We start from the raw sequence: 20,660 nt of genomic DNA on the forward strand, positions 1-20,660 counted from the left end.
CGCCCCAGCTGTTTTGTCCCAGGCTCCAGATTCAGCCGCTGTTGAAACTGATCAGTGGCTGATTCCAGGAAGCTGGGGGCAGAGCAACTCTGCCTCGGGCTTCCTGTAGTCAGCCCCTGGTCAGTTTCAGCAGCAGCGGCTGAATCTGGAGCCAGTTCCGAGTTATGTACAAATTCAACTTAAGAACAAACCTATAGTCCCTATCTTGTACGTAACCCGTGAACTGCCTGTATAGACACTTGTCCACAAAGAACCAATCTGAGATCTCCAACTCATTTTATAGACAAACTTATTACTCTATTCTAGTAGCCTATTAAACCTTTTCAGAGACAGAATCATTTCTCCACCAACAAGTCTCTTAGGGTATATCTACATTTGCACCCTCTTTCGAGAGAGGGATGTAAATGAAGATATTCGAAATTGCAAATGAAGCCGGGATTCATTTGCATATTCACATTATGGTGCTATTTTGAAATAGTGCTATTTTGAAATAGCGGATGCTGTTAAGACACGGTTATTTAGAGAGAAAACCCTTCTCTCAAAATAACTGGTAAACCTCCTTGTATGAGTATTAAGAGTTATTTCGAGAGAAGGGTTTTCTCTCGAAATAACCACATCTTAATAGCATCTGTTATTTCGAAATAGTACTGGTATCCAAGTTTTTACTAAAGAGGTCAGATGTGGTCTTCCTTAAAATACATATGATATTCTCTACTTTCGCCTCTAAGAAAAAAGTTTTCTAAAAGTACTCCATGAAGCATAACACTCCACTATAGGCTATGAATCTTTTCAGGAAAGTTGAATGTGACATTCCTGAATTATTTGTATGATGTATGTTTTGTTGAATTTATATATTATTTTATATGCTGAACATGTTTCAATGTTAATGTAAAAGACCCCCAAAAGCACTTAATGAAAGTAGTGTTGGTAAATCCATAAAGCCCTCACTTGATGCTAGGAGTCATTATGATGTTGAAGGAGAAAAAAATTAAATCTTTTATCCACTTGTGTTCATTAAAGATCCCATAACCTCTCACTGAAATAGTGTAATATTCTAACTAAATTTCAGCTTGGAAAACGACATTCTGCCTATTTAAACTCTGTCTGCAGTTTCAGTTGGCTATGTTATTCTGCAGTGCTTTTTTTGTTTAAAAAAAATAAAAGAAAGGTGCTGATACTAGGGTTGCCAGAAGCCCAACAAAAAAACAAAATAACAAAACAAAAACAACCCACGTTGCGGCAAAAATGCAGTCGGGGCCCCTTTAACTGTCCCAAGCTGGCTTCCGTCTGGCACGGCGCGAGTGCTCCTAGGGTTCGCTGGGGGCTGTGCCGAGGGAAAGCAGTGAGTGCTCCCAAAAAAAGGTGATGGTACGCTGTACCGGTGCATACCATCACAAAAAAAGCACTGGAATTCTGCACATCCTATGTTAAACATATAGGTAAGATTATTATTAAGGGGTAATACTTTAGGGCCGTGTCTACACTGGCCACTTATTCCGGAAAAGCAGCCGCTTTTCCAGAATAACTTGCCAGCTGTCTACACTGGCCGCTTGCTTTTCCGGAAAAGCAATGACGATCTAATGTAAAATTGTCATTGTTTTTCCGGAAAAACTATGCTGCTCCCGTTCGGGCAAAAGTCCTTTTCCGGAAAAACTGTTCTGGAAAAGGGCCAGTGTAGACAGCACAGTAGTCTTTTCCGCAAAAAAGCCCCGATCGCGAAAATGACGATCGGGGATTTTTTGCGGAAAAGCGCATCTACATTGGCCATGGACGCTTTTCCGGAAAAAGTGCTTTTCTGGAAAAGCATCCTGCCAATATAGACGTGCTTTTTCCGGAAATACTTATAACGGAAAACTGTTCCGTTTTAAGCATTTCCGGAAAAGGGTGCCAGTGTAGACATAGCCTAGGTGTGATAGCACTTCAGTGGAGAAGATTCTTGTTTCTCTGTGTTGCATTCTGGGATTACTCTTGATGAAAGAAGATATTTAATCACACCATAAAAAATACAGTAGATGTAATCCAGGATAAAATGTATCTAATGTATGTTGTTAAAAATGAATAAAAAGATTTATTTCCAACCTGTTTATATCATATCCCCTTTCAAAGAGAAAGACTCATCATCTTTCTTTGGATCATTCCAAATGCTGCTTACCTACTGTTTATGTACATATTAGGGATGCTGGCTCTTACTATATTTAAAAAGCAGAAGCGCAGTGCAGGGGAAAGGCAGGCTGATGTGCAGCAGGGCTGGGGGGTCCTGGCATAAGCCAGGAATTAGCTGTCTCAGCTGCACTGGGTCCCACTGATGGCTCTTAATACATTTAAAAGGTAGAGTTGCAGTGGGGTTAGCTCCCGGTCCCAGGAGCTAACCCTGCTGCAGCACCCCCACTTACTGACTAATCGACTAGTTAATGGAAAATCAACTAGTCGATTAGTTGATTAAACTAAATTTAACATCCCTAGTACATATCATGATACAAAAAATACAAGGCCAGCAAGGGTTATCATGTGTAAGTTAGAACATATCTCCTTTGAAATGGAGTTTAATGTGTATATTTTTCAATATACAAATAGTAATAACTTAAAATACTGCCCTGCATTATTAAAAAAACACATTGTTTTACATAAAGGAGTATCTCAATATACCTTGTTTCTACACAGAAAAGCCAGAAGGGTGCACCATTGTTCTTGTTTACCACCACCTCCTCCAATGACTGGAGCTCTTTCATAACCAAGGACGTTAACAAATCTTGCAGCTTGCCTGGGTGTGTCCAGCAACCGGCCTGCTCGAAGTGGTCTGACATATGAACATACTGGACGGTTGATCCCATTTTCATCCTTAACATAAAAAAAACTGCAATGAATGGGAATTAATCAAAGTTCCATGTAAAAATAAGATGCCATCAGTCTTTCTGGGAATAAACAGCTGCATCGCAAAACTAAATGTGTGTGTAGCTAACTGATCTTTTGCTTTAAAAGAGGTCATTTACAAAAAAAAACCAGAGTGCTCCTACCAACAAAGCATTGTTCACACTTTCACCTGTTGTGACAAAACTTTGTCGTTCAATGGGAAGAGGAAGGAAGTTAAACACCCATGAACAACAAAAGTTTTGTCGATTAAGTGCAAGTGTAGACTTAGCCTGATATTGGTAAAAAGGGTTAATTTTACTTATAAAAAGTGCATTCACTCCAGAATAACTCAGGATGTTACACAGGCAAATGCAATCAAATTAAAATAGTTTCATTAACATGTCATAATGTAAAATTCAAAGACAAAAATATTAAAGAGATTAGTACCATTTAGTCAGAAGTTCCTGAATAAAAGCCAAAAATACTGTCACGAGAGTAAACGTTCAAGACCTACTTAATATTGTCACACTGCAATAAACCTTTATATTATTACCAACCAGGGCTGGATTTGAGCTATTGATATATTCTATATCCCGTTCCAATACCCTCCCACAATATTTCAAAGGTAAATAAATGCATATTTGTATTATTTTAATTTACATAAAATCAGATGTTAATATTTCTCATCTCTTCCTCAACATCTCCAAGAAATCAGAATTTTAAGAGTCTGAAAGATGTCCTATCAGGTTATGATTTGCTGTAGAGGAAAGTCTGTAGCACCATCTTCTTCATAATTTTTAAGAGTTTCAAACAGTATAAAAATTCACTTTCACCACTGCAATATCCCATGGCCAAGAAAAAACTACTAATAAGTTATACAGGTCATGATAATAAAACCTTTTAGTGTACATATTCTATAAGCACCCAATGGGACACCGAAAGTATATTCTAGGAACAGAAGTTTTTAGTTTCTTTTATTTAGGCTTGTAGCTTCAGGAAATAATGGACTTAAAAAACATGAGATGTTAATGTTCAGGCCTTGGTTAGATGTAACAATGGGAAGAAAAACCTATATTTGAATGGAGGAAGAAATACTTCTCAGATAGCTGCCACTTCTCTTAAACTAATCTATTTGTAGCTCATCAGAATTCTGAAGAAAATAGAATAGTAGGCAGAGGACATAACTCGGCCATGTCTTCCATGACTATACTTCTGTGCCACATATGTGGTGGTGGTAGTCAGATGATAAATACATTTACTATGCAATTTTGACTGTCTCTCTTGTCTTCTCTATCTCTACTGGAACTTACTGTAACATTATTAAACTCTGAGCAGTTTCAATAAAATAGCTCCACTGTAATTTTTAAAACTCTAAAATATTATTAAAAGTTGTTCTGTAGTGTATCTAACATACAATGATGGTTTAGTGTGACAAGACCATGTTTGGAATGACCTTCATAATTCACTTAATGTTTTGCCAGTTGTAAGCAATGCAGAAATCTTACATTCATTAGGATAAAATTTTATATCGCATTTCAATAGACATTCTGTACCTATACGGTCTTATACAAAACAGGGTACTTATAGCTGTAGTCTCTACATACAATTAAAAGAACTTAAATTTGGAGTAGAGCAGATATTTGAACCTTTTAGAAGAATTCACAAACCTGTGCAAAAATCTTTACTAGCCTGGTGTTATGTGAAGGCCTGATCTGCAAGTATTCTCTCCACCACTGCTTAGCATACACGAGAAACAAACGTTCTTTTTCTGCTGTTTTCTGGCGTTCTAAGGCAAGCTATAGTAGAAATAAATGTATTTAGCTTTAATATTCCTAATAGACATTAATGTTATGAAATAATATTTTAAACTATAAACAGTCATCATGATAAGTTGCAGCTTCATCAAATCTTTCTATTCTTAAAAAACACCTTGATATTTAAAAAAAACCCACCAGTTATTTAAGTGTTAAAAGTAATCTTACTTAGAAGTTGAAATTAAATTTTGAAATATTTCCTAACAACTAATGAAAAAATCCTTTTATTTGCATGCTAACACATCAAAGCACTTCTAGATTTGTCATCAGTGTTGTGTATCTTGTTAATGAAAGTGAGGAACAACTTCTCTGTCTTTATGAGAATATTTACTAGCTTTCCTCATGAAGGGAAAGGTAGTAAGGAGACAAACATATATATCATGTACACAAGGGAAATAAATGCACTGAAGTTTCCTTACTTTTCTGCCCAAAAGTGTACTAAAGAACTATAATTATCACAATAAAATTAAGTTTAGAAGATAAAATGTAAATAGTAATGTAATTTGAGATAAAATTATATATTTTTAAAATTACACAGGAGAAACAGTTGCTTGTAGAGAATTTTTAGATTAATATCATTGTTCAATGAATACCCTTCAAGACAATTTAAAAATTAATGATCACAGGAGAATACTCTCTATACTTCAAGAGAAAGCCTCAAGGAGCTCAGTCCATCTAGTTTAACACAAAGGTTACAGAGTGATTTTATTACAATCTGTAAGTACCTATAAAGGGAACAAATATTCGATAATGAGCTCTTCAATTTAACAGAGAAAGGCATAACCCAACTCAATGGCTGGAAATGGAAGGTAGACAAATTCAGACTGGAAATAAGGTGCAAATTTTTAACAGCAATTGTAATTAATCATTCTAACAGTTTGCCAAAGGTCATGGTGAATTCTCCATCTCCGGAAATTTTGCTCTAAGAATTGTTTTGGGGACGTTCTTTAGCCTGTGTTACACAGGAATTTGGAGTAGGATGACAATGGTCCATCCCGGCCTTGCAATCTATATATCAACAAGTCTGCAATTTGACAGCTTGGTTAATTTAAAAACAAAACAAAATCACTTTCTGTACAAATTTTGAATTACTTACTTGAGTATTAACTATTTCTTGGGACAATGTCGTATTTAGTTGTGGGTACATCTCAAGTCGGATATTTAGGACTCCAACAGAAACCTTTGATTCTGTACCTTTAAACCAAAATACTGCTTGGTCAATTTGCTGAGAATTTTAGAGACATCTAAGACACAGATTGGTCTACCAATAACGAACATATTACAAAATTCTCTACTTTTAAAATTCTTTTATCAGTCCCTTTTGATTCTTGACAGATGCCAGTCTCTCTTACGATCATTAGACTGATGCTTAAATATTTGTGTACTTTATTATATGTACGACAGCAGCATCTTGAGACACCAGTCAAGAATAAGGGATGACTTCACTTAGGCCTGATCTATAGTATGGCATTAGGTCAACAGTTATAATTCATGTGTGTCCACGCTATCCTTTCGACTGACATAAAAGGCTTGTAAAATTAATTTCTTAACAAGAAGCAACCCTCCCAGATCAACTTAAGTGTAGTGTAAACAAAGTGCTGTGTGACTGCACTGAATACCACTTTCAATACCACTGTACTTCAGCCAGGTACACAGGAAATCTTTGGGAACTTTTGAATTCTCATTTCCCGTTTGATCAATGTGGAGAGCTTACCAGCACAGCTAAGTATGCATACTCAGGGCCACAAATGCACTGCAGCCCTGAGCATATAGGAGACATTTGAGCTGACTGCTGTGTGGGGAAGAGAGCCTGTCTAGGCAGAACTCTGAACCAGTAGAAAAAATGCTGACACCGCCAAAATCGCTTAGGGAATAGGGGACAAGGGCTTCACCAGGGACACACAGCAACGTTGCAAGAAAATCAAGCTCAGACAAGCATACCAGAAGACTAGGGAGGCAAATAGTCACTCTGGTTCTGAGCCACAGACATGCTGCTTCTATGAGCAGCTGTATGCCATTTTAGGCAAAGACCCCACCTGTATCTCTCTGTGGATACCTCCCAGGACACTGGGGTGCCTTGAGCAACAATGAAGATATTGCTGATGAAAATGAAGAGGAGGAGGTGGAAAATGCACAGCAGGAAAGCAAATGATTCATTCTCCCAGATAGCCAGGACCTCTTTCTAATTCTGGTGCCAATCCCCTCCCAGGCAGTACTCCCTGTAAGCTGTGTGCTTGTGTAGCCCCCCAGAAGAGATCAAATGCCACTCAGCTGATTAGCAGAGTACCCACAGCTAGATTTATTGTTTCTACTGGTGTTGAATGTTTGCACATGCCTCAATTCACATATAAAAATGTATTCCACACATAGATGGAAAAAATCCACGCAGCGTTGGAAAAGATTTGATAAACAATGCTCCCAGGACATATTATTGCTGGACCCTGATGGCAGGGAAGGCACCTCTGATGAATGCACATTTGTAGTCACACCATAGGGGTTAATGTTTAATCTGAGGTAAATACTTAGGATACAGTGGAGTCAGTTCAGTTACACAGAGGGAGCTCCTTAGAAAAGCCTGTTTATGTGCCTGGGGATGGACAGAGAATCCTCCATGGAAATCTCTAGGAAGCTCTCATGGAGGTACCCTGCAATTCTTCACAGTAGATTCTGTGAAGGGCTTGCCCTATTCCATCCACACAGGTAGGATACTTTCCCATGCTACGCCAATATTAAGTGATCTGGGATACTCGAAGAACACATCATAGCAGCAAAAGGTCCTGGTCTCTGCCAAGATTCCTGTAGCAACCACACCCTTTCCAGCTGTGTTACCCTCAGGAGACTAATATTGCACAATTACAAGGTGAAATTGGGAAAGTTGCGTAAGTGCTAGTCTGAAGTAATCCTTTCCTGTTTGGTGATCCATGCCAAAAATGTCTGTGTGTGTGCTCTGTTTGTGTGTGGTACAGTAAAACTCCAGTGGTCCGGCATCCAATGGGCCTGCACTCCTGATGGTCCGGCACCATCTGGAACCCGGAAGTGCTCCGGGCAGCCGGACAATTGGAGCTGCTCTGCCCCCGGCTTCTCCATTCAACCGCTGCTGAAACTGACCAGCGGTTGACTCGGGGAAGTCGGAGGCAGAGCAGCTGGGGTTCTGCAGGGTTGGTCCCCTAGCACTGCCGCTCAGCACTGCGGGACCAACCCGGCAGCACCCCAGCTGCTCTGCCCCAGACTTCCCCAGAGTCAGCTGCTAGTCAGTTTCAGCAGCGGCTGACTCGGGTACTCCTGGGGCAGAGCAGCTGGGGTGCTGCCGGGTTGGTCCCGCAGTGCCGAGGGGAGCATCCCCCCCACTCCACCCCAGACCTTTTATAGTCCCCCCCCCCCTTCTGATAGTCCGGTATATTTGATAATCCGGCACCCCCTGGGTCTTAAAGGTGCCGGATTATCGGAAGTTTACTGTACTAAGGGATCATCCTGGACCACAGTCAGCATGTTCATGACCAGAGTAGTGCCACACTGACTTTAAACATTCTCTTTCTTTTCACCCCAAACTTGATGCTGCTACTTTACAAAAGCAAACTCGTTAAAAAAATAGTTGGTTTTTGTAAGGGTGGACATTGGTGCCTGTCCTCAAACATCATCAATATCGCTGTGGGAAAGGGAGGCTATTATTTGCAGCCCCTAATCACAGATTTTTGAAAAGCAGTAACAAAAGATCCCTCCTACCCTTTCTTGTGCGCTTACCCTGCCTGCAAACCCAATTCTGCTCCCCAGCGCTCTGCCGTGCGTTGTACCTTACTAGTAGACACTTCTTTTAAAAGACAAATTTTGACTTTACACCAAGGCAATGTATTTACTACTGTGAAGTGTTTAAATCATTTCAAACATTAACCTTGTGTTTTCAACAATGTATGTTCTCAAAGGCTACCCTTAGGCTACGTCTACACTGGCCCCTTCTTCGGAAGGGGCATGCTAATTTTGAACTTGGGAATAGGGAAATCCGCGGGGGATTTAAATATTCCCCGCGGGGTTTAAATAAACATGGCCGCTGCTTTTTTTCCGGCTTGGGGAAAAGCCGGAAAAAAGCGTCTAGACTGGCGTGATCCTCCGGAATAAAGCCCTTTTCTGGAGGATCTCTTATTCCTACTTTGAAGGGCTTTATTCCGGAGGATCACGCCAGTCTAGACGCTTTTTTCCGGCTTTTCCCCAAGCCGGAAAAAAAGCGGCAGCCATGTTTATTTAAATCCCGCGGGGGATATTTATATCCCCCGCGGATTTCCCTATTCCCAAGTTCAAAATTAGCATGCCCCTTCCGAAGAAGGGGCCAGTGTAGACGTAGCCTTAGAGTTTTGGGGTTTTTTTGCTTGTGGCTTGAACCTTATCTGGGGGGCATCCTCCATGCCAGCAAAGACTGTCCTAAATAAGAAGGCAGAAAAAAAGCACACTAGGGAAAACATGTTTTATGATCCGATGCATTCCTCAGACTGACAGGATCCAGCTCAATGCACAGAGACTTTCATTGTTAATTAGCCAAACCATGATGAAATCATATTGCAAATACTGATTTCAGTCACAAGTGACTTTTATATAATATTTATTTTGCTAGTTTAGCTTTAGTATTTAATCTTACCTACACCCAGAAGTTCTACAGCAACATTTGTTACTCTGTTCTCTGCACCAAGGACAGATCGCCATTCCAAGAAATAGGATGCCACTAATGTGGTCTCACCAAACATGTCAGTTTTGATCAGAACCAGATGCACTGGATCACATATTGATAACATAGCAGTTGCATCCACTATCTTACTTCCATCACCTGCCATTATTAGACCAATAGAAAACAAGCACTTTACAATTATATCAGATTATATCAGAGTACTATCATTACAAATTCTCCCCACTAAAATTGCTTTACAAATCTAACACACAACTACACTCAATTTTTTTTAAATTATTGCAAAAATTAAAAAACAAGTCAGTTCTGGCCACTCATCTCACCCAATCTCAAAGAAAGACACTGCAGAAAAAGATGGGGGTCAGAGACAAATTATGACAGAGTGAGGGGAAGATTTCCACATGAGCAAAGGTTGAAAAGATTAGCGTTCTTTAGTTTATAAAGGTAACAGTTGGAAAGAATGGACAAATGGACAAGATGCCAGTGCAGAGAAACCTGAGCATAATGACTGTTAGAGAGAAAGTAAATGTAAGCATTCTTATTTGGCCCTTCTAATAATAAAAAAACAAGGAAATATTCAATTAAATGGAAAGGTAAACTTAAAACTGATAAAAAGGAAATGTTTGGGGGTTTTTAATCATGAAGCATGCCTAACCTGTGGATCTCACTGCCTCAAGACGTTTGGGGAAAACTCTTAATAGAATTTAAAAAAAAAACCATTTATGTTAGCTGGGATAATTAAAAAAATAAATAATATAACCATTATGCTTCAGGGCACAAGGCAACTACTACCTGACAGAAGTTAAAAAGAAACTTCTCCTGTAGACAGATTATTCCATAATAGTCTTGTATGGGCTCTTTTGAAATATCGAGCATCTTAGCTGCACCTCTGATCTGATGTAGTACAACAATTCCTACATTCCTATGTTTTAATTTATACTGCTTTATGCATGAATATAGAATTTTCATATGCTGCTTTACTATCTGACAATTTGAACCAAAAGAACTACATAGTATTGTGGTTCAATATATAAACAATGATAGGATCTTTTAATACTTGCAATAGCATAGAATATTTCAGTGGCTACAAGGCCTTTAACCTTGAACTATGCAGCCAAAGCACAACGATTTTCCAGCATGACATACATTCTGTTACATCATGTTGATTGAAATAAAATATTATTTTGGAAGTTTACTACATGGTAATAATTCTGCCCACTACACTCCTTTTACAACATATTTTGACTGTTTTCACCTAAGTCACCATATTCTCTCTATATCTCTTTAGAAAAAGAATTGGCATCATTGTACCAAAGCCTACAGCCCGCAGAGATGTGGCAGTGGCCACCATCTATATTGATATGCTAATATTATTAATTTAACAATCTATAATGTAATGCAATCAGTCTACATATTCTAATTCTAACTACTCAAAAAATTATTGCAATGTTCCAGAAACAGTCCCTTCATTTCCAATCAAATCATGATTAGATAAATGTAGTATTGAAAAAATAATGCACTGCATTATCAGACAATGAACACTTTCTCTTGAATTTGCCCTATTATTGATCAAAATAATATAAAATATTTTAAACAAATCCATAATCTTAGTACAATACATTACATATATTTTCAGACTTACAGTGTTCCTTACCTAGGTTATCCTTGTGTACTTCAAGTAAAAAACCATCATGAAAATCTGGTTCACAGGCACATGGGACAGGTTTAGAGCGAAAACGTTGGTTTCGAAAGTGCAAACACAGAGTGAAAGTAGAACAAATTTGACCAGGTAAAGGTTCAGGTTCTTGCAGATGTTCCAGAAAAGCTTTTCCACCCAAAACCTGAAGGTAAAGATACCTCCGTGTTGGGTCAATGTTAGCTGCAAAGTGTAGCAATAAATGTAAAGAAACTGCCAACAGGTCTTAAGGAATGTATTTAAAACATCAGTAAACTAATACAGATTATCACAAGGCACAGTTTCAACAAAAGTGATATAGAAGTGTTTGAAATAATGGATAAAACTGGTTCTTAAGATATTTTAGCAAACATTTCAGATTATGCTAGCATGTGTGATTTGTTGGTTATGCTGCTGCTTACATGACATGTCTTTCTGCTATTTACACTATTTTATTTCCAGTTGATGAACAGGAAAAACTTTTGCTTTCTGTACATTATGGAAATTATTTTAACTGAATTCCTAAAACATAAAACCTCATTAAGTTTGAAGAGTTAACTTTACAATTTGTAAGTAAACATTCATATTTCTTATGGAATTATTATCCAGGTACTAAATTAACAAATACATACTTTTTTGCAGTATTGGGGGTTGTCTGTCAATAAAATGTGTAGCCGGTTTTGGAGTTGAAGCCATCTCTCTGTCATTCACATCCTAGAATTACAGTTCAAAGACATTTTTAAAGAGTGAAGGAAGAAAATCTTGCTCATGAAACTTGGGATGTAAGAGTTTAACCCATTAACTAATAAGCCGATGATTACTGATTTCTATTACCTGTTAAACTCTGGCCGCTCCCATGGCACCAGTTGCCCTGTGTTCTGTGTGCATTGGCTTCTAGCTCCGCTCCCAGACAGCTGGCTACCACCCCACATTGTGAGGCCTGCCAGTCCACTCTTGGGGTCTGGCTCCGCTGCTGGGGAGCCGGATGCCCCATGCTGTGGGTTCTGCAGCCCGCAGGCTCCCGGCACGTGGCAAGAGCCTGCTGGCTGCAGAGCCTGCAGCACGGGGCAGCTGGTGCCCTGGGAATAGGGCCAGCAGCAGAGCTGGCAGCACAGAGTAGCCAGCACCCCAGGAGTGGGACTGGCAAGGGGTATCCCGGGAGTGGCCATGGGGGCACCCCTCCACCATCCTTCCCTCCCTACTCATACACCCCAGGGTAAAATAGTTAGTCATGTAACCAATAGGATTTTTAATGGTCACATGGTTACTGTTATAGATTTTTTACATCCTAATTGAAACCCTGAGAATTCCTCACTCCCACCACCATCCCAACCCCACAATGCCTTGAACACCTCCCTTCTTACAAGTCAGTACACCCTGCTACCTGACTGAACAGTTTAATACTGTACACATAATAGGGATGTAAGCAAGTAGTCAACTAACCAATAATCCTAGGCTTATCGGTTAGTCAAGTTGACTACTCCCATTTCCCCACCCCCTTGCTGCCTCAGAGGCAGCAGTGCAAGGAGGGGGGGCAGGGGAAGCTGCCACAAAGCAGCCTCTGTTTGCAGCGACCTGGGCTGGCCGCCAGCAGAGGCTGCTCCGGCAGCAGCCCCTGTTCATGGGGGGGTCCCAGCTCCCTGCTGAACTCCCCCCGCACTCTGCAGACAGAGCAGGTATTTCACTAATCATGTAGTTGATAGAATTTTTATTGACTACATGATTAGTTGATAAGGGAAGGCGTTTAGTCCCGGCTCATGCCAGGTCCGGGAGGTACCTCGCTGCGGCTCTGCAGTTTAAATGTAGTAGGAGCCAGGCTGCCTGCCTGCCTGCCTGCCTGGCTTTAACTACATTTAAAATTCAGAGCCACAGTGGGGGTAGCTCTCGGACCTGGCACGAGTTGGGACTGAGCACCTTCCCTTATCGACTAATCATGTGGTCGATAAAAATTCTATTGACTACATGATTAGTGAAATACCTGCTTCTTAACATTCTAACACGTAACTTCAACTGATTTCAGAAACAAGGACTTCAGAATAAATGTTACACTGATTTGCTAACAATCTGGTAACAGTAATTAAAGCTAATATAAGTATCATTTCAGTACATTGAGCTTTCACTCTCCGTTGAATTTCCACAATGCCAAGATGACAATTCCACTCTGATTCACATATTTTTTGTTTGTTTCAAGCCCTCATCTCAGTACAACTCACAGTTACAAATGTAAGTTCTTTCATAACATCATCAATGATTCCCCGTCGTCTTAAAGCCTTCATCAGATCTTCTGCAGATAACTGTTGATGCTCGGGCGCTAATTCTTCACGTATAGTCTCAGCAAGAACTTCTCGGATTCTGCCATGGACGTCCATCTAAAAGAGAACTCTTTATATTATATCCTATATAACAATCTACCCAATCTCTGACAAGATCTCAAACCACTATTCTTTGATACTCCTACTACTCTTAGAACCGTATGTGAGCAGCATGGTAGTGGATTAAAATTAACAATCCTGTGAACAAACAGCAGCCCGGGTGAAACGGTACCATGGTACACAATTTATTTCCTTTTTTTTGACTGTGCAAAGAATGGCATCACTGGTTTCCAAAAGCAGGAGAAATTGCAAAATACTTCCCTACATTACTTTGGTCATTTTGCAGCTACCTTTACCTTCACTACCAAATAGTGTAAAGAATTATTTTCATTTGCTAATAATTTGTCATCAGTCATTAAAGCCAATAAAAACAACAACTGAGTGCACTGAGCTTTCTCTCTATTGAAACCATTTCTTTATTCCCAATAATAGTAGGGATTTTAGCTAACTCCATATTGATTGGATACATAGAATCATAGAATAATAGGACTGGAAGGGACCTTGAGAGGTCATCGAGTCCAGCCCCCCGCCCTCAAGGCAGGACCAAGCTCCGTCTACACCATCCCTGACAGATGTCTATCTAACCTGTTCTTAAATATCTCCAGAGAGGGAGATTCCACCACCTCCCTTGGCAATTTATTCCAATATTTGACCACCCTGACAGTTAGGAATTTTTTCCTAATGTCCAATCTAAACCTCCCCTGCCGCACTTTAAGCCCATTACTCCTTGTCCTGTCCTCAGAAACCAAGAGGAACAAATTTTCGCCTTCCTCCTTGTGACACCCTTTTAGATATTTGAAAACCACTATCATGTCCCCCCTTAATCTTCTTTTTTCCAAACTAAACAAGCCCAGTTCCTGAAGCCTGGCTTCATAGGTCATGTTCTCTAAACCTTTAATCATTCTTGTCGCTCTTCTCTGTACCCTTTCCAATTTCTCCACATCTTTCTTGAAATGTGGCGCCCAGAACTGGACACAGTACTCCAGCTGAGGCCTAACTAGTGCAGAGTAGAGCGGCAGAATGACTTCACGAGTTTTGCTTACAACACACCTGTTGATACAACCTAGAATCATATTTGCTTTTTTTGCAACAGCATCACACTGTTGACTCATATTCAACTTGTGGTCCACTATGACCCCTAGATCCCTTTCCGCCATGCTCCTTCCTAGACAGTCGCTTCCCATCTTGTATGTATGGAACTGATTGTTCCTTCCTAAGTGGAGCACTTTGCATTTCTCTTTATTAAACCTCATCCTGTTGACCTCTGACCATTTCTCTAACTTGCTAAGGTCATTTTGAATTATGTCCCTATCCTCCAAAGAAGTCGCAACCCCACCCAGTTTGGTATCATCTGCAAACTTAATAAGCGTACTCTCTATCCCAATATCTACATCATTGATGAAGATATTGAACAGTACAGGTCCCAAAACAGACCCTTGAGGAACTCCACTTGTTATCCCTTTCCAGCAGGATTTAGAACCGTTAACAACAACTCTCTGACTACGGTTATCCAGCCAATTATGCACCCACCTTATCGTGGCCCTATCTAAGTTATATTTGCCTAGTTTATCAATAAGAATATCATGCGAGACCGTATCAAATGCCTTACTAAAGTCTAGGTATATGACATCCACCGCTTCTCCCTTATCCACAAGGCTCGTTATCCTATCAAAGAAAGCTATCAGATTAGTTTGGCATGACTTGTTCTTCACAAACCCATGCTGGCTATTCCCTATCACTTTATTACCTTCCAAGTGTTTGCATATGATTTCCTTAATTACCTGCTCCATTATCTTCCCTGGGACAGACGTTAAACTGACCGGTCTGTAGTTTCCTGGGTTGTTCTTATTCCCCTTTTTATAGATGGGCACAATATTTGCCCTTTTCCAGTCTTCTGGAATCTCCCCTGTCTGCCATGATTTTTCAAAAATCATAGCTAAAGCCTCAGATACCTCCTCTATCAGCTCCTTGAGTATCCTGGGATGCATTTCATCAGGACCTGGTGACTTGCTGACATCTAACTTTCCTAAGTGATTTTTAACTTGTTCTTTGTGTATCCTATCTTCTAAACTTACCCTCTCTCTGCTTGTATTCACTACGTTAGGCACACCTCCAGACTTCTCGGTGAAGACCGAAACAAAGAAGTCATTGAGCATCTCTGCCATTTCCAAGTTTCCTGTTACTGCTTCTCCCTCCTCACTAAGCAGTGGGCCTACCCGGTCCTTGGTCTTCCTCTTGTTTTTAATGTATTTATAAAAGGTCTTCTTGTTTCCCTTTATGCCTGTAGCTAGTTTGATCTCATTTTGTGCCTTTGCCTTTCTAATCTTGCCCCTGCATTCCCGTGTTGCTTGCCTATATTCATCCTTTGTTATTTGTCCTAGTTTCCATTTTTTATATGACTCCTTTTTTATTTTGAGATCATGCAAGATCTCCTTGTTAAGCCAAGCTGGTCTTTTGCCATATTTTCTATCTTTCCTACACAGCGGAATTGTTTGCTTTTGGGCCCTTAACAACGTCCCTTTGAAATACTTCCAACTCTCCTCAGTTGTTTTTCCCTTCAGTCTTGCTTCCCATGGGACCTTACCTACAAGTTCTCTGAGCTTATCAAAATCTGCCTTCCTGAAATCCATTACCTCAATTGTGCTGGTCTCCCTTCTACCTTTCCTTAAGAGCATGAACTCTATTATTTCATGATCACTGTCCCCTATACTGTCTTCCACTTTCAAGTTCTCAACTAGTTCCTCCCTATTTGTTAAAACCAAATCCAGAACAGCTTCTCCTCTGGTAGCTTTTTCAACCTTCTGAAACAGAAAGTTGTCTCCAATGCAGTCCAGAAACTTATTGGATAGCCTGTGCCCCGCTGTGTTAGTTTCCCAACATATGTCTGGATAGTTGAAGTCCCCCGTCACCACCATATCTTGGGCTTTGGATAGTTTTGTTAATTGTTTAAAACAAAACACAAGACAAGATGTAGATATACACTTTCTACACACCTGTAGGGACTGCTTCGTGGAACAGCTAGTCTTGGACCCTATAAGGCAGAGATAGGAAACCTTTTTTGGGTTGGGGGCCACTGACCCCAGAGCAAGTAGATTTTGTGTGCTCCAGCCCCACAGGGGAGCTCTGAGATGCTGGGGTCAGATCCAGGGAAGCCGGGAGCCACAGGTTCCCCACCCCTGCCAAAAGGGAAGAGGCAATTTTTTATTTAGTCCTAGATGAAGCACAGGATCTGGTTCAAGAGGTGAATATAGCTGAACCATTCAATAAACAAGTGGGTTGTGCCCACAAAAGTTCATGATACTAACTTTCATGGCTCATGCGTCCAATATTGGATTTGCACGGTCAATTACAATAGCTATGTGCCAGTCTACTATATATATTTTTGTTAGTCTCTAAGGTGCTACAGGACCATTGGTTTTTAAGTTTTTTCACTCAATAATAGTGACCTAAGTTTCCTCTAAGTTGTGCGGCTGCACAGCAGCCTATTAAGGGCTGTGGCAGGGAGAGGAGCCTCTCCCCCGACCTCAGCCCTAAAGCTGCCATCATGGAGAGAAGCGCCTCTACCCTCCCAATCCAGGTGCTGCTGTCGGGAGAGAGGGCTAGTGGGAGTTCTCTCTCCTTGCTTTAACCCTGGGGCAGCTTGCAGTCCAAGGCCCTCATCCCCAGCCTCATATGCTAGCTGGTGCCCTTAGCCTGCCCCTCCTACCCACACGTCAACCTTTTGCCCTAGCCCTGAGCCACCTCCCATGCCCTGAACAACTCATTCCTAGCCCCTCCCCAGATCCTGCATCTCCAGACAGAACCCTCAAACACCCCTGTACTGCCAACCCTCTGCTACAGGCCTAAGTCCTCTCCCACACACTGAATCCCAAGAGTTCTGAAGAAATTCAAATATGAATCTGCAGAACTACTAACAATGTAAAATATTGTTTAAACCAGCTTCTGTAACAGATGACTGAAAGATAGCTAATGTACACTGATTTAAAAAAAAGGTCCAGAGGCAATTCTGGCAATTACAGGTATATGAGCCTACCCTACAGTACCAGGCAAATTGGCTGAAAAATATACTAAAGAACAGAATTATCAGACACACTAATGAACACAGTCTATTGAGGAAGAGTCAACACCGCTTTTGTAAAGAGTAATCATGCCTCCTCAATCTACTGGAATCTCTGAGGGTGTCAACAAGCATGCAATCAAGACTGAACTGGTTGCTATAGTGCAGCGTTTCTCAAAGTGTGGTCTGCGGCCCAGTACCGGTCCACAGAAAAATTATCGCACACGATCCTATTCATTTGTGTGACGGGCATGCTCCTAGGCAGCAGGGCTAGATCCGGCAGACGCTAGGACCCAGGGAGAAGGCCGTGCGCACTGACACAGAATGCCCAGCGCTGGATACAGCCAGGGGAGCCGGCACCGGCGGATAAAGCCGCCGGGATTGGGGCCGGGGGAGAGGGGAGGGCAGTAAGTGGCTAAAAGATAAGTAAAGTGTAGGAACAAATGTTCCATTCTCACAATGGAGACAAGTAATAAAAGAGTGCCCCAACAATCTGTTCTGGGACCTGTGCTGTTCAACATATTTGTAAATAACATGGAAAAAGGGTAAACAGTGAAGTGGACAAGTTTTCAGATTATACAAAATTTCTCAAGGTAAGTAAGTCCAAAGCTGACTGAGAAGAGAACACAAAAACTGTATGGCTGGGCAAATGGCAAATGAAATTCACTCATGAAAAGCAAAGTAATGCACATTGATGTTATTTTTTTTCTTTTTCCCTTTCCTGATGGTTCCTCATTTTCTATTAGCTGTTCTGACAGCTGCTGCACACTGAGCAAATTTTTTAGAGTACTATCCACACTTACGTTAAGATCACTTTCTTGAGTGATAACTAATTTAGACCCCATCATTTTATATGCTACCTCTGTTATTGGTGTCACCAATTGATTGATTTGGTTTTTTTCCCTCCTCAAAACTGTTTTGCCCAAGCCTCAGAAGAACACAGGAGAAAGAATTTACACTGAAACAATGCCAAGGGCCTTGAGATGGGGCCTGGGAGAAAAACTGGGCTGCACATGGCTCTCCAATCGTGAGCATTTTCAAAGTACTATTTTTTCCTGCCCACTTACTAGCCTAGGTTCTCTCTCACTGACCCCTTTAACAACTCTCCTCTGTTCACCCCCTCCACATTAAATTAACATGCAGCTTTATCTATATTTCTTTTAGATGACTGTCTCAAGATGGAAGTACTTCTGAGCAAAAGCAGAATTTCCAGACTCATCTCTATTCACCACCTTGACTCAGGCACCAACTATATGTTATAATTAAAGCAGTGGTGGGCAACCTGTGGCCTGAGGGCTGAATGTGGCCCATTGGAGTTCTATGTTTGCCCCACAAGACATTTAGTTTACCATTGTCCATGCCTAGGGTTGCAGATTCTGCTGGTTTTCGTTCACATTTTTTTCTCTTACCAGTACTGCAAGTGACATGCACTTAAAGGGTACATGAAATGAGGTGTGTGCTGGTTGCGCACACAACATTATGAGAGCCAGGTGCTTCCTCTGCATTCAAAGTGCTGGTATGGTTTAAATCGACCCCCCCCCCCCCCACACACACACAAATTCTAGGCACACAAGTATAGTTAACAAAACTACACTATCTTTGGAAACCTTTTTTTTAAATGACAATCTTATGGCCCACTGAGATGGAGGGCTACTCATGCAGCCCATTCACTATCCTAGGTTCTCCCTCACTGAGTTAAAGCTTTATCCCCTTCTAACATGGCAGCAGTTCTACCAGAAAAAGATGCTCAGTGTGGTTATAGTTATTCCCATTTAAGGAAATAACTATACTAGATTAATAATGGTTTAATAATGGACAGTGAATCCAAGTAGTTGCTGCCATAACTGCCCACCCAAACCTCATCTTCCAAAACTATACTGGTAAAATAAGTGCAGAGTAGGCCTCAACTACTTGGATTCACTGTCCATTATTTTGGCAGCATTTCGGACCTTGAACAATGTCTCTCTCTCATATCTGCAAATCTACCCGTCTTGAAATCCTTATCCAGGCTTTTGTATTATTTTGTGTCTCAAACTCCAGAGTTCTGCCCGCACAGAATTCTGCCCTACAAGAACTGTCTTGTATTTAAGAGACTAGGCTGGAATTCATGAAATCTGGATTCTGTTGCTGGTTTCATCACAGACTTTCTGCCTGACCATTAGTGATGTAAATGTTTAACCAGTTAACTGATAAGCTTCACCCTTAACAGGTGAGGCTTATTGGTTAAAGTTAACCAGTGGGGCCTGGAACAGATCTCCACCTGCCATGGGCAAGGGGCTGCTCCAGCCCCACCGAGGGCCTGCCATGAACAGGAGCTGCTCTGTCCGGGTATCCGCAGTCCCCCGCCCATCCCTCACCATAATCCATTAACAGGTTAAAAATGTTTAACCAGTTAACTAATTAAATGGGATTTTACATTCCTATTGTATACCAGTGATAATTAGAGATGAAAGCTTCTAGTTGAGTAGCTGACTACCTGATAAGCACAGGCTTATCAGGTAGTTGAGTGACTACTTAACTAGTCTCCCTCTGCTGTCTCTGTATCAGAGGCAGCAAGGGGGGGAAGCAGGAGCCAGTGCTGGGGGGAGTCGGCTTAAAAGCCAGTTCCCCTCAGCACCATCTACACATCAGAGGCAGCAAGGGGGGGAAGGCTGAGCTGTAGTGGTCCCGGTGGCACCATGAGATGGGACTGTTCAGTCCCGGCTAGCACTGCCCCCGGGAGCCAACCCCACTGCAGGATCGCTCCGACCCCCTTATTAACTGATATTTAACATCCCTAGTGAGAATCTGGTCACATCATCCCATAAATTCATCCTTGCAAACAATATTGAACAATCACCTCCAAATATGCGAGACATGTCAAAACTTGGTGACTGAAACCGAACGCTTTGACAACACTTGTCTCTGCCTTCCACATGAACACACAAGAAACCAAATGCCACTGAAAGTGGACTTTTGAGATCTGCCTATACTACATGACTACAACCCATGGCATTAAACTCAACTGGATGCTGAACTATTGCCAACACCTTGATAATATCACAAAGAAGATAAAGAAGAAGGTTAACATCATCCAGAAGCTCATTAGCACATTGTGGAGATGTGATGAATGCATGCTTCGAACATCACTATATGCTCTTGTCTTGGCATCAGCAAAAATGTGCCAGTCTGGTGCAAAGCTTCAGTGGATAGGCACTGAACTCAACATCATGCTCAGCCT

The 20,660-nt window shown here is 41.1% G+C and overlaps 1 protein-coding gene across 4 annotated transcripts in view; it reads right to left on the reverse strand.

The window, feature by feature from the left end:
• Positions 1-20,660, reverse strand: part of CEP76 (centrosomal protein 76) — a 30,371-nt gene that overhangs the window by 7,375 nt on the left and 2,336 nt on the right. For 2 of the 4 annotated variants that reach the window (XR_012901558.2, XM_075921002.2), the window contains exons 2-8: positions 13,225-13,380; positions 11,644-11,725; positions 10,991-11,215; positions 9,292-9,477; positions 5,761-5,858; positions 4,518-4,646; positions 2,647-2,838 (exon numbers count right to left, since the gene is read on the reverse strand). Coding sequence is in view for 3 of the 4 variants with exons in the window: in XM_075921002.2 (XP_075777117.2) it covers positions 2,647-2,838; positions 4,518-4,646; positions 5,761-5,858; positions 9,292-9,477; positions 10,991-11,215; positions 11,644-11,725; positions 13,225-13,380 (1,068 nt within the window). In the remaining variant the exon portion in view is untranslated. Of the gene's footprint in view, positions 1-2,646; positions 2,839-4,517; positions 4,647-5,760; positions 5,859-9,291; positions 9,478-10,990; positions 11,216-11,643; positions 11,726-13,224; positions 13,381-20,660 lie in introns of those variants that run through there. The other 2 variants (XM_014570686.4, XM_075921003.2) reach the window with 2 other exon arrangements.

The sequence above is a fragment of the Pelodiscus sinensis genome, chromosome 2 (assembly GCF_052426305.1).
Source record: "Pelodiscus sinensis isolate ZL-2025 chromosome 2, ASM5242630v1, whole genome shotgun sequence".
Lineage (NCBI taxonomy): Eukaryota > Metazoa > Chordata > Testudines > Trionychidae > Pelodiscus > Pelodiscus sinensis.